The sequence below is a fragment of the Cervus canadensis genome, chromosome 26 (genome assembly GCF_019320065.1).
Source record: "Cervus canadensis isolate Bull #8, Minnesota chromosome 26, ASM1932006v1, whole genome shotgun sequence".
In the NCBI taxonomy this organism is placed as follows: Eukaryota; Metazoa; Chordata; class Mammalia; order Artiodactyla; family Cervidae; genus Cervus; species Cervus canadensis.
This window is the reverse complement of record NC_057411.1, coordinates 29,972,884-29,987,051: the sequence shown is the minus strand read 5'-3', so window position 1 is coordinate 29,987,051 and position 14,168 is coordinate 29,972,884. Positions and strand designations below refer to the sequence as shown.

The 14,168-nt window shown below is 44.2% G+C and overlaps 1 protein-coding gene across 2 annotated transcripts in view; it reads right to left on the bottom strand.

Moving 5' to 3' along the window:
- The window catches only part of FRAS1 (Fraser extracellular matrix complex subunit 1), a 504,323-nt gene that overhangs the window by 27,468 nt on the left and 462,687 nt on the right, over positions 1–14,168 (bottom strand). For both annotated transcript variants that reach the window (XM_043447950.1, XM_043447951.1), the window contains 5 exons: positions 12,956–13,143; positions 11,268–11,543; positions 8,135–8,367; positions 5,529–5,689; positions 3,086–3,300 (listed from right to left, as the gene is read on the bottom strand). In XM_043447950.1, the coding sequence (XP_043303885.1) occupies positions 3,086–3,300; positions 5,529–5,689; positions 8,135–8,367; positions 11,268–11,543; positions 12,956–13,143 (1,073 nt within the window). The remainder of the gene's footprint in view (positions 1–3,085; positions 3,301–5,528; positions 5,690–8,134; positions 8,368–11,267; positions 11,544–12,955; positions 13,144–14,168) is intronic.

Here is a 14,168-nt window from a genome sequence, read left to right as displayed (position 1 = left end):
ATGTGGGATTTTTAGTTGCAGCATGTGGGATCTAGTTCCCTGATCACGGATGGAACCTGGGCCCCTGCATTGGGAGCAGGGAGTCTTAGCCACTGGACCACCAGGGCAGTCCCCTAAAAACACTTTTGAAGTATGAGAAGCTCTCCCTCCACTGATCATTTGCTGGAAGACTTGGTTGAAATTTTTAAGGCATCACAGTTATTCCCAAAGGATCTGGGCAGATCTGGGATCTACTGTCAGCACACAGTCCCTGGCTGACCGTAGTTTTCGGAGAGCCATAGGAAAACATAAAGCAACCCTAAATGGGAGGATGCCCAAGTCATCCTAGGATGAACGTGAGGCTGACTTGGATATCTTAGTGAGTACTCAGACCTTCCCCAATAGGAAAGAAGGTCATGGGATTTCGATATTATACTATGAAACTTACCAACGGACAGCTCACAGTTGGATAACTTCCTATCTCATTCAATGCTTTGTTGAAATAATTTTGAAAAGGCAGCACACCATACTTCTAAGAGAACACTTTTTCTGAAGGAGTTCCTTTTATTGCCATTAATTCGGCTGTATTATTTTCATTTTACTATGCAATTAACAAAACTTGGATTAAAACATAACAAAATATGAATAGAAGCCTTCATGGAGAAGCTGTGTATATGAATGAGGGAGTTGGTTTATTCATTATTCATTTATTCATTATTTTGAGATGTATATTGTATTTTCTGTCATAAATACATATTTCCTTTATAACAAAAAAGCTTACTTTAAAACAATTATATTTTGTCATTGGCCAAATGTGATAATACATTATAGAACTTACATACAATTTTGTTTGAATATACAATGTAACATGTTTCCATGGGTAGTTAAGGGAAACAGCCAAGTGCTTTATCAATATTTATGACATTGAAACTTTATTTTTCCAAAGTATTCTTTCATATTCAAAGTTGTCAGGGACTTAAAGTTGGATTCCAAGTTCTTCAAAAGGCTATGCTAATTCCTTATGCACTTAAAAATCTTTTATGAAAATCTTACTCTGTCTTCTTTAGGAAATTTTCTGATTTTATCTGGATCTCACATCATGTTCTGTCCCCTTATGTACAGGTTTTATTAAGTACACTTACCCTAATTTCACCATTGCTGATGTTAGAACCTCCATAAATTTTCTAGCTGACTGGTAAAGTTATTTTTCCTCTGTTTCCATTTATTCTCCATTAACCTTCATATTACTTATTAATCCTTAGAAAAAAACAACTCTTATAAATATTTACTGCGCAACTCTTTTGTGTCAGACCTTGTGCTAGATGCTGTCCCACCTTGAGATTACTAGTGACCATTTCAGATGAGGTTCATCGAGGTTAAGTCTTGTCTAATTCTGCCAATATTTGATAAAGAAAGATATGAACTAGGGCGGGTTTTAAGTTGTACACTCTACCATATACCACTTGTTTCATCTATTTTTAAAGAAACAGACAGCAAAGAAGTACTTCTGTGGTATATATGTATTGGTTTAAAAAGTGGGACATATATAATAAGAATTTCTTGTCTTTGTGATTTTTAAGCATATTCTGAATAAAGATATCCAAAACTATAGTTAAAGTCAGGGAGAAGAAAGAATAATAATTTCTGAGGGGCCAAAGAAGGAACCAGTCATTGAGTTTTGCATATTTGAAAGTGAATGTAGGTTATGCAACTGCAGAAGCACAAAGGAAACCTCAGAATGCCTTAAAATTCTATTCAGTAGAGGGCGATAGTGTATACAAAATAAGAATTAACCAAACCAAAAGGCATCTCAAGGAAACAAGTAGTGTATACAAAATAAGAATTAACCAAACCAAGAGGCATCTCAAGGAAACAAATTTTAATCAAAGAAACTTTCCTAAAATGATTATGCGTAATTCCGTCTATAGGTTCTCCTCTTTCAGTGTAGTTGAACCTGATTTGAAGTGAAAAACAAATATTTGATTTTCTTAGTTCATTGAGATAACTACTCAAAATTGGGTAGTGCCTGATTTAGAATTGTTTTTCCCATGAGGATGCATTAGCCTGGTCCCTTTGATATTAATGGCCCTCCTACGACTGTGACTTCTTGCTATAATGTTTTATTTTGTTGGGCTTTCCTAGTGGCTCAGACGGTAAAGAATCTGCCTGCAATGTGGGAGGTCCAGGTTTGATCCCTGAGTTGGGAAGATCCCCAGGAGAAGGGAATGGCTACCCACTCCAATATTCTTGCCTGGAAAATCCCATGGACAGAGGAGCCTGGCAAGCTAGAGTCCATGGGGTCACAAAGAGTTGGACATGACTGAGTGACTAAGACTTTCTTTATTACTGATGTTTAAGGACTATTAACCATAGGTTTGGAATAGGTATGACAGCAGGTGTTTTAAACAGTTGCCATGACGCTTGGGACAACAGTGCTTTACTTGTCTGCTGAAAGACACGGAACTTCTGTCATTTTAACTCATTTCCCCCTGCGGGGAAAACACATCGACTTAGCCATAACCTTCCCATCGAGGTAAACCTTTTTGACTTTCCAAAATATGCATGCTCAGTTGCTCAGTCGTGTTGGACTCTTTGCGGGCCCATGGACTGTAGCCCACCAGGGTCCTCTGTCCATGGGATTTTCCAGGCAAGAATACTGGAATGGGTTGCCATTTCCTTCTCCAGGGGAATCTTCCTGACCCAGGGATCAAACCTTTGTCTCCTGCATTGGCAGGTGGGTTCTTTACCACTAAGCCACCTGGGAAGCCCTTTCCAAAATACACTCAGAGGAAAAAACATATATACCTAGAGAAGTAAGACTATTAGATTTTTATATAAATGACTGCCAGACAGCTAATTTTCTTCAACTTAATTTAAACACTTTCCCATATTAATTTTCTAATTAGCTGATTGAGAGGACTCGGGGGGCTTGCTCTAGCCATGATGCTGCTAAGGTCTCTCTTGAAGGATTTAGAAAGAAGAGTCCCTTGGTTGGTGCAGTTTTGGGAGCAACTGGGTATTAAAGTGCTTCAGTTCAATGAATGAACAAGCTTTAACATGATACCCAGGTGCACGCAGCCTTCAGACAGACCCCTGGGGCACCCACCTGGAAGTCGGCGGTTACAGACCCCCCACAGACGTCAATCAGCTCCGTCATGTCATAATAGGCATCAAACGTCCAGACGCAGCTCTTCAGGTTCAGGTGTTTGTAGAGCTGGATGGTCTTTGGCTCCCGCACGCTGGAGTCAAACTGGAAGGGGCGGTCGTAACCAGGCCCCAGTGCTATGCTGTCATGGACCCTGTCGTCCAGGAACCCTGCCTCTGCGGGGAGGGAGAAGCAAGGAACAGTAATCCAGTCTGTGGACCTGCTCTTCACCAGCTTCCCGGGAGCTGGGGGGAGAGGGAGAGCGGACACATCCTTTGGACACACAGAGAGAGCTTTCCCTTCTTCTGAGATGACTAATAGAGCACCCCAGGGCTCCCAGGCTTCCTGGTGGCTCAGACGGTAAAGAATCTGCCTGAGATGTGGAAGACCCGGGTTCGATCCCTGGGTTGGGAAGATCCCCTGGAAAAGGGAATGGCGACCCACTCCAGTATTTTTGCCTGGAGAATTCCATGGACAGAGGACCCTGGCAAGCTATGGTCCATGGGGTTGCAAAGAGCTGGACACGACTGAGCGACTAACTAACTAACTAACCAGGGCTCCCAATACAAGCTCAGTGAGAAGGCGAGGGGAGTTTGTCATCTTGCCTGTTGCCACGTATTAAACAGAGTGACTGTGTTCACAGACTCAGGGAAGATGCTACAGGAGCCAGGGAAGAAAAAATGAATGGATGAGACCATAAATGAAGAAGCCAATGCCTGGTGGCCCTGTGTATCTCTTGGAAAAGATAACACCATAAAGCCTTGCCTGTCACACCTGCCCAGTCTGGTTCTATGCTTCACAATCAGTCCTTGAAGAAATGGATTTACTATATGGAGAGTCTGTTGGTGAATTATTTTTTCTCAAGACTGATTTTTTTTTTTTTTTAAAAAAAGCTTTTATGGGGAGCTAGTAAACAAACATCTGACTACCTCCTCCCCCGCCTCCTATGGTTTCTGAACTCTTGCAGAAAAAAAAGTCTTAATTCTGTGTTAATGAGTAAATAGCTCACTAATGATGCTTGACTAAGCTTCCCTTGCTACAGGCAAAAATTATTGGATCAAATGCTGCCAAGCAACTGAACTGTTCTATGTTAATGAAGACCTTTATGCAGAAGAGAGCTGAATACAGACACAACTTTAGAATAGTAGGGTTAAACTTTGTACGGTCCTGAAAGCAACTATGTATAATATTCTGAAAGAGCTGATCCATTTCTCAGAATGTTTGACACCAGCACACAGCCCTCTGCACCACAAGGACTAGGGTGTCAACGAATATGTATTGAAGCTAATCGTGTTTAAGTAAGAAGAGGTGCAAACTTTCAGCCTATAGACATGGTATGTTTCTTCCACTAGCTTGCATATGCAGACCAATTAAACTTTCATCTGTAGCCCAGTGACTTAGGAATTATTCACACTCCACTAATTCCTACTGTATCAAGACCATCACTACCCAGAGTGATGCTTAATGAATATGGAAGAGCACACGAATGCTTTCCTGTCTTCAAAAATACTGTTAAATGATTCATCAGTTGCAAAGAGAGGAAATGCACATTTAATGTGCACTTGCTAAGGTGAATGGAAATGGACAGGATTCTTTGTAAACTAAAACGTCTGCCCTGGTGAACATGGAGATGTGCCGCCTCAGTTGTCAGCGCCCTTGGGTCTGGATCAGCTGCAGAGCCCCAAGTCACGCACTTGCTCAGGCAGCCTGCCATCCAAGGACTGAGCGAGGTGGGGCAAAGAGGTCTGCCCACTGGGGCTGGAAGCAGGACACATTGGACAGCTGGGCTCTCTCCAGAGTTCCCTGTAAGAACTGGTTGTGGCTTCACTGGCCACACTGCAGGCTGACTTCTCCCTCTGCCCAGTCCTGCTTCCTCCCCTTCCCTTTAGGAGATGTGGGTGCCCAATAAACATCTCATACCCCCAGCTCTACCTTGGCTACTGCTCCTGGAGAACCATCCTATAATATCTACCATTGCACAGGAGCTTTATAAAATGCTGAGAGCATGGGAACCAAGTGCAGGAGAAGGAAGGAGCTAAAATTGACCAGGACGGGGGTTTTAAAATTGTCGACACATTCAATCCCTACCTTGTTTGGGAGCAATTATTCTCCTCATGTGATAGATGAGAAAGCAGTTGGCTCAGAGCTGTCCAGCTATTTTTGTTCAGTTGTACAGGGAGTGGAATAAGGATATGAACCTGTCAGTTTGATTCCAAGGTCCTTGTTTTTTCCTGTTCATGTCACTGTCCGAGCTGCCTATGTTTGGCTGCTTGCTGATGAGCAAATCCACTACCCATGCAGATTTTGAGGACCAGAAAACATGAAAAGCAGAGTTCACTTAGCCACATCCCTAAGGGTCATCGTGCTGGGCTGGCCACACTCACAGGGAAGTCTCTCCCCTTACCTGAGATGCCTCTCAAGTCCCGGGTGGTGACGAGATTGGAGCAGACGTGTTGGTGCCTGTAGATGGACTCAGACAGAAGAAAATGCAGGTTGTGCAGCGGCATGGTGGAGATGAGTGGCAGCATTCCATCCTGGTGTGGGATCTGCACGGAAATGTGGATTCTGGGGGGGAGACAAGAGTGGAAATCAGTGCTTTTAGGTGCCTGCGGTAAGCAGCTAGTATGGTACACTGTGTACATGTGTGCTCAATTACTCAGACATGCCTGACTCTTTGAGACCCCATGGACTGTAGCCCACCATCTCCTCTGTCCATGGGATTCTCTAGGCAAGACTACTGGAGTGGGTTGCCATGCCCTCCTCCAGGGGATCTTCCCCACCCAGGGATCTTACCTCTTATGAGCCCTTACCTCTTACGTCTACCTGCATTGGCAGGCAGGTTCTTTACCACTAGTGCCACCTGGGAAGCCCCCAGTACGGTACATTGCTTTCTCATAACTCAATTTGTCTTCACCAATGAATTTACCAGTTTTTTTTTTATTTTCCTGAAGCTTTCAATGTCGGAGTTCTCTCTGTACACAAGGGTACAATGTGCATGCAGGGTTATTTTCCTCCCTCCAGCCCCTGGAAGATCCTCCAGACTCAGGACTGATAGCAATCGAGAATCATAGATTTTTTGTGTGTACAAGAAAAGATAACATCGCAACCATAAATTATAGCTTTCTTCTGCTTTAAAAGGAAGCTTTGTTTCCTCATGAGCTAGAGCTGAGTGGATGGTACGGGCATGGCTGAATTTCTCTGTAACAATGTCTGTGGAGGTTGTGGAGGGTTGCCACAGAATTTTCTAAAGTATTTGTGCCCAAAAGACATCACTGAGCTCTTAAACTTTAAGGCCAGTATCCTTACCCAGGAAAAAAGCCTAGAAATGGTAATACTCCACTATTCAATAGTCTTGGGGCTTCCCAGGTGGTGCTAGTGGTAAAGAGTCCACCTGCAATGCAGGAGACCAAGAGACATGGATCCGATCCCTGGGTTGGGAAGATCCCCTGGAGGAGGGCATGGCAACCCACTCGAGTATTCTTGCCTGGAGAATCCCATGGACAGAGAAGCCTGATGGGCTACAGTCCACGGGATTGCAAAGAGTCGGACATGACTGACAAGACACACATGATCTCTCCCCAACTTAAAAAGCCTTCCCTTCCCCACCAGCAAGTTCTAGCAAGGCCACCAGCCCTCACTGGCCTCAATCTGCAGCAAGCTCTGCCTTGAACTACATTCTTCTGCCTTTAGGTACCTTTGTACCAGGAAGTCTGTAACTTATTTATATAAGCTGCTATTTCTTGTATGCTTTTAGAGTCTGTCTTGCCTCCCCACTAAGAGGACAAAGGACCATTTCCTTCACTTCTTCTGTTTCTCCAGAGCCTGTAGTACACAATTCTAAATAAAATATGAACTTAATAAATACCGGTTAAGACCGCAACACAACAAAATTGTACTGAGGGCCTGCAATTTTTTCACTGTACTAGTTTAAATTTTTAGCATGTTTATTGAGGGTGCATTGTGAGTTTTTACAGCTTGTCTCCCAGAACAAAGACTCATGCTTTAAAGAGGAATCAGAACCTCAGAATATGAACAGAATGGCTCTTTTTGTAAGGAACAGGGTCAGTAGTAACCCTGGACACTTCTGTTATTGCTTTTTACGAAAATAAATTTCATTCTGTTAAAAGAAAGAGAAGGATTTGCATATTTTTGGCTCCATGTTCAAATCTGTTTTTTTTTCATGTAAATGAGCCCTTTTCTCTGAACTCAGTTGCTCATAAAGGCATGCACGTAAATACTACCAGGTTTAATGAATATGTATAACCTACCTGAAATCTTTTTTTTTTCTTGCTATACAAAAAATGAAAGCATCCATTTTCCATCAAGATCATAGAGCACAGGAAAAAAAAAAGCATATCTGCCCACTGATTTATAATTCACCAGTGTTGTTACTCATTTGTTCACTGGGTACTTAGTGAGTGCCTCTTAGGTGCCAGGAAGCACTGTTCTAGGCAGAGGGATGCAAAATAGACAGTCATGGTCCCTGTCACCATCATCTCCTGGGTGGGGATGACAAGGAGAGAATGAATAATGATAACACTCTCAGAGAGGCAGATGCAGGTGCCAGAAAAGTGGGAAGTAAAAGCTTCCAAATTAAATTGGGGGAGATGGTGGAAAAGTTCCTAGAAGAGATGCGATGGCTTAGGTATGGTGGGACAATGGGATTTAAGAACATGGACTGGAAGGGGACAGGGGAAAGCTGGAGCCAGGAGTAGCCACATGGCAGAGGCAGATCACCTAAGAATGCTTGAAACCCTCAGGAAGTTACATGTGATTCCCTGTGGGTGGACTGGCAGGTGAAAATAACAAGATGAAGGAAACAAGGCTAGCAAGATTGACAAGGGCCAGATACTAGGGCATGTTTGAAGATGTCAACTTTTTACGAAGCATTCATCACCATTATTCCTGTTTTGCAGAAGCATCACTCACTGTGTCCCACCTAGAACACACACAAAGCATAGCTGAGGACTCTCTCGGCCATCTCCTCACGGAAGGCCCTCCCCGCCTGACCTGTTGGGATGCTCCTTGTGTTTGACGTCCAGGTATTTCAAGGTCGCGATGAAGGACTGAGCCTGGAAGCCTCGGGCTGTCCCGGCCACCACTGGGGTGTGGCAGATAGCACTGTCTGTCCCGATGGTGACAATGTTGCTCCTCAGGGGGGTCCCCACGTGGCCCACCTTGTCCACAGCCTTGGCCACACAACGGACATGGAACCTCCGGCTGAAGTAAATGCTGTCCAGGACCTACCGGGGAGAACAAAGTACCTCAAACACGTGGACACTGCCTCACCGGCCCCTCACACTGTGTCCTCTGATGGTAACCTGTGGTAACCTGTGAAGGCCACTGTCAGCTGACAAAATGGCACAACCTAAAAGCTGACAGTCATGTTTTACACAGCAGGCTAAACTGAGGACTTAAGCCCGGGACACAGCATCTTAGACAACTGTGAGAGACTGCTCCAGAGAGGAACGGGAAGAGCTGGGATACGTATTAATCAGAGTTTTTGCAACAAAGGCCAGGTAGTTGGAACATCAAAAGATGACTGTTAAAACTGGATATCTCAAGTTAAGGGATTTTGTACTTTTCCATGTATGGGAAGATGAAATCGTTTAGGCTCACTGAAATCATTCCTTTAATAGGCACCTCAGCTATCAGGGGCCAGTATCCTGTGTTTTCTCCTCCTGAGTCTCCTTAGGGTGCCCCACTGGCTGCAGTGGCTGATGCTGCAACATCCTTTGCTGACTGACATGGCAGACACACTAATAGCCCACACCATCCATTATCCATCCATTTATCCATCTGTGTGTCCATTGATCTACCCACCTATCCATTCATTCACCACCTAAGTACTGACTTTCTCCCAGGAGCCAGGCACCAGGGACAGAGCACTGAGTCTAGGGTGTTAAGTCAGGTAACAAGCAAGTAGACAAATGTGGAGCAAGAAACTAGAGATGACTGATTCCCAGTGACACTTGTTCTCTTTACATATTAGGTTCAGAGAACTACTTAATGATTTTTCAGGCCTTCCAGCAAGGCTCGTTGCCCCTAAGTCACTTTTGCTGAGGGCATCGTATCAGGGTATAGAGGAAAAGACACTTCTTTTCTAGGAGTTCTTAGTTTTCTTTCCTCCCTACTGCCATTCCCTTCCTTAACTCCCCTCTAATTACTAAGGGTTACAATAACATGGCGGACTTGAAGTTGAGAACTTGGCCTCTGACTCCTACTGGCCTTGAAAGTCTTTCTACAGATTCTCTCATGCTCCAGACACAGAGAATCCATGAGTGCTTAATGCAATCTATGCAGAGGTAACCTAGGTCACCAAACCTCTCTAGGTTACTAGTGCATTGTCATAGGGAAGTATATAATAAGAAAAACTCATTAGTAGTTCTGTGTGCCACAGTCCTCCCACAAAGCAATCATACAGGCTTATCAATTCTACCATGGAAACAATTTTCACTGAAGTCCATTAAAAATTGAAGAAGATTTTTCCATTAAAATTTTTTTTTAATTAGCTGCCATGACTTTATTTATTTATTTATACATGGCCTTCATTCAGAAGGGATTTGAGGCATCTTACAAAAATGCACACAACAGTATTAAATAAATAATTGAAGAAACAAAGGCAGGGCAGAGGAAGCTGGGTTAAGAGGATTAGTCGCCAACTGATCACAAGAAGGCAAACTGAAATATAAGGTAAAATCATAAACTTGGTACCTGTTAAAAATGTATATTTGGCTCAAATCAAACCAACTACCCCTTCATGGTTTTGTGGAACAGAGAACAAGGTATTTATGAAACAATAAGCTGTTAAGTCTTGCCATTTACATTTCTAATAATAATAAAGATAATTTAAATTTGAACTAGGTTATGTTGCAAAAGAATTAATCTTCTGGCTTTTCTGAATAAGCTGTGCCAAAGACAATGAACACGAGGGACCCACTTTATCCAAAGCCTCCCACGTACGTCCAACAGCTTTCTTCTGCTATCTACTCAAGACAGTTATTTTTAAAACTTATTTATTTATTTATTTTTGGCTATGCTGAGTCTTCATTGCTGAGCACGGGTTTCCTCTAGCTGTGGTGAACAGGGGCTACTCTCTAGTTGTGGTGCTTGGGCTTAGCTGCTCCTCAGCATGTGGAATCTTCCTGGATCAGGGATTGATTGAATACATCTCCCTGGCAGGTAGGTGGATTCCCAGCCACTGGACCATGAGGGAAATCCAAGGCACTTGTTAACGTGAGAACAAACTGTGGATTTGTAGAGGAAAAGCTAGAGAAATTGAGCGAAGAAAATCTCTGATTTCCGAAATTATTAAATGCACTGATTTCAGCCAAAAATCACTGAGTGCTTACTGGGTGCCAGACGCTCTGTGGAGCCTGAATCTCCACAGCTTTCAGCTCTTTCTCTGAAGAACATCGTGGTGCAATGAGCAGAGTCAGAACACTGGACTGTTTCCTGAGGTTGGGAAAACCATCACCGCTGTGCACGGCTCCCTGATGGTGGCAGAGGTGTGTGTCTGGCCTCCTAACTCTCTGAGGACAGCAACGACATTCTGAACCTCTTTTCATGTCTTCCCACCGGGCTTTGAAAAATACGGATCACTTAAGCATACTCTCATTTTATTTAATAACTGGTCTCCACTACGTGCCACCAATGTGGCAGCCAATTTGGGAGGGATATACAAATGTGGTAGAACCCTTGGTCCTTTTTCTTAAGGAATTTATACCCTGCTCTTTATTGAAAGATTTAAGAGATGTGAAAAGAGACTAATCATTAGTCATACTTACCTAGAATCTTTGACTTCACCATTTGTAAATCACTTTCCTATCTGTCAATGACTTTGTCAAGTGGATTAAGCAAAGGAGGTATTATTTTGTAGATCAGGAAACTGAGACTCAGAAAGGTGAAGTAAACATTTAACATCACATAGTTCAGAACAGGCAGAATCAAGGTTTGTAAACAGGTTGTCGGAGTACTAGCCTAGTTCTCTTTCTGCTACACCGTATTATCTTTTCTCATATGTAAGAACAAAAGGACAGTGTTGTACCTGCTTAACTGTTTAGCATGCAGGGACCTTAAGGAATTTGACAAGCTGGAGTAACAAAGAGAAAGGCCAGGTCTCTCCCTCTGTAACCAGACCTACCATGTGGTTGACACTGGTGAATGGCGTGTTGTCGGTGATGGTCTCGAAGGGAGACCGGGCCCCATTGCCATCAGTGGGGGCGGCCACTTCCCAGCTGAACTGCACGGACGTCTGGTTGATGCCAGCCTCATTGCAGCGCTCCTTCATGACAGCGTATTTGGGGAAATGGGGGTCGCAGGGCGTGACACAGACCAGCGGGTAGCCTGGGGAGGGGGATTTCTTGACTCCCTCCTTGGTAACCTCTTCCACATGGTCATAGTCAGCAAGTGTAACGACCTGCCAAGGAGCAACATAGATTCAGCTCTGGGTGGGTATCAGGAGGGTCAGAGAACTAAGGCTCCCTTCCCCAGAGACCTACAAGATCACTTAACTCCTAGGGATTCTTTAAAACATAGCAGTAGTTCTAACAATGCTTAACCAGGCATTCCTAAAAGATCCTGCAAATCTTCAATAGTAGGGAAGATCCTCCTCCTCCCTGAGTTAAAAGCTTTGGTATCTTAATGGTCTCATTCCTAAATCAGATTCCTATGACTCAAATAAAAAACACTCTACCCCCCACACACTGTAACCAAAACTCTATCATAAATGGCAGATATGAGTTTAAAGTTGCATTAAACTGTCTGTCAGATATGAGTTTAAAGTTGCATTAAACTGTCAATGGCAGGCAGTAGTGCATCTGGCAAAATACAAGTAAATAAAGGATATATGTGAAGGACAGGGAAGCCTGGCATGCTGCAGTCCATGGAGTTGCAAAGAGATAGACATGACTTAGCGACTGAACATACATATGTATTTCTTCCATGGTCAAAGAGACATATTTTGAAATGGTCTTTCTACTGTATGAGATTAGTCAGGGGAGGTTATAAGACTTATTCAGACTGCTTCATTATCCTACATTAAATTCCCCTTGGCAACTTCTGGGAGCTTCCCTGGTAGCTCAGACAGTAAAAAATCCACCTGCAATGTAGGAGACCCGGGTTCGATCTCTGGGTCGGGAAGATCCCCTGGAGAAGGGAATCGAGTATTCTTGTCTAGAGAATCCCATGAACAGAGGAACCTGGTGGGCTATAGTCAATGGAGTTGCAAAGAGTCGGACATGACTGAGGGACTAACCACATGGCAATCTCTATGCATTTTCCTCCTAACTGTGAAGTTGGTGCATTCATTCTGTTCATCCCCAAACTGGGAAACATGGTGGTACATCTCTGTAGACACTTAATTCTATGCCTGTGGCGAGTATGTAAGGTAATAGATATGGGGGAATATTCCATTTTTACTCTTCTAGGTCTCACCAAAGAAATGAGAAGATCAATGGTATTGTACTGTCTTTGTCAGACAAAGGCCTCAACATAGTTTGGTCTCACTCTTATGTGGAAACAAGGTTTCTCCTCTTTAGCACTACTGACTTTTGAGCCAGGCAACTCTTTGTTGTGGGGAAGGGGGACTGTTCTGTGTACTGTAGGATGTTCATCAGCATCCCTAACTTCCATCCCCTAGATGCTAACAGCACCCAGTGTGACAGTCATGATAACCACAGATGTCACCAGACATTGCCAGATGACCCTGGAGGTGATGGGAGTGAGGGATTTGGGGAAGGGGACACGAGCAGTCCTGGCAGTCCTGCTTCTCTCAGGTTCTCATCTAATGCCTAAGACAGAAGCAACCATCCTTTGGGTCACGAGACTTACAATGGGCGGTGCTGGCAGGATGAGACTCCCAGCTGCCTCCTGGTCTAGAATCGTCACTGTGGCCGTGGTCACGTCGCCAAGAACTGCTTCCACTGGGTCATCCGGGCCAAGGACTAGGGAGAACGATTCATGCCACTCCCGGTCTTCGTTGGACAGGATCTCGACTTTAAAGAAGATGTGATCCACACCTTTGCCAAGGACAGAACAGAGAGAGCAAAGGTCCTCATCAGTGACCCACTTTAGACAGTGCAGGTTGGCACGGCTGAGGCTTCATGTTGAAATCTGCCCTTTCTTCTCAGAGGGTTACTATCAATGCAGTGGCTGCTAATCACTTTAGCCCCATCTCCAGTGAGGGATCTCTTTTATAGGTGAAATTCCACCTGCGGTGGAGGCTCAGTCCTACAGATTTACTATTCAACACCATATGAGGATTAATGGCCCCTGCCTGACACTAGCTGGTGGTAATAAAAATCTATGATCTAAAAAACACTCCACCCTGGTTATGCGGTTTTTTGCCTAATTTTTCTTTTCCATTTACACTTAGGTACAAGCCCCTGTGTGGCAGTGAGTGCTTACACACTAGACACCCTTCAAAGCTGTCTCCTGGGAAGCGACAGCTCAAAGGTTACCTACGGGGCCGTCTCTGCCAAGATGATAATGTGACGGTTTGGCAGCCTGGAATGGGGAGGGTTAGAGCTCAGAAACCCCCTTGTTTTCTGTGAAGTGATTCTATGAGGGTGCAGCTATCCCTGGCAGTGGTCAAGATGGCCTTCTTCCTCCTATAGACACCTGGGCTAGGTTACTTCTAGGACCTGCCTTTCCCCCAGATCCTTACGCAGAAGAGAAAGAAGCTAGACACTTGGAGGAGAGGTCCTTGTGAGGATGTTGAGGAAGGGTACCTGCCTTCCCTGTAAACACTAGCCAGATGCATAAGGGATGGTGCCAAAAGCCCTCTGAAGCTCAGTGGGGTGATGGAGACATACAGAGACACCCCTCCATTTCCAAGGGAGGCATTTCCTCCCTCCTCCTGCCATGCCATCTCTGAAGAGGGCTTCTACCACTTTTGCCCACTTCTGGCTACATCACAAACAGTGCCAGGCTCTACACCAGCCTTTTCACCTTATACTGCTCCAGAAAGTTTTGGGGAAAAGTCGAGTGTAAAACTCACCTTCTTTTCTGTCTGATTCCTTCCATTAAGTAAATACATCAGACA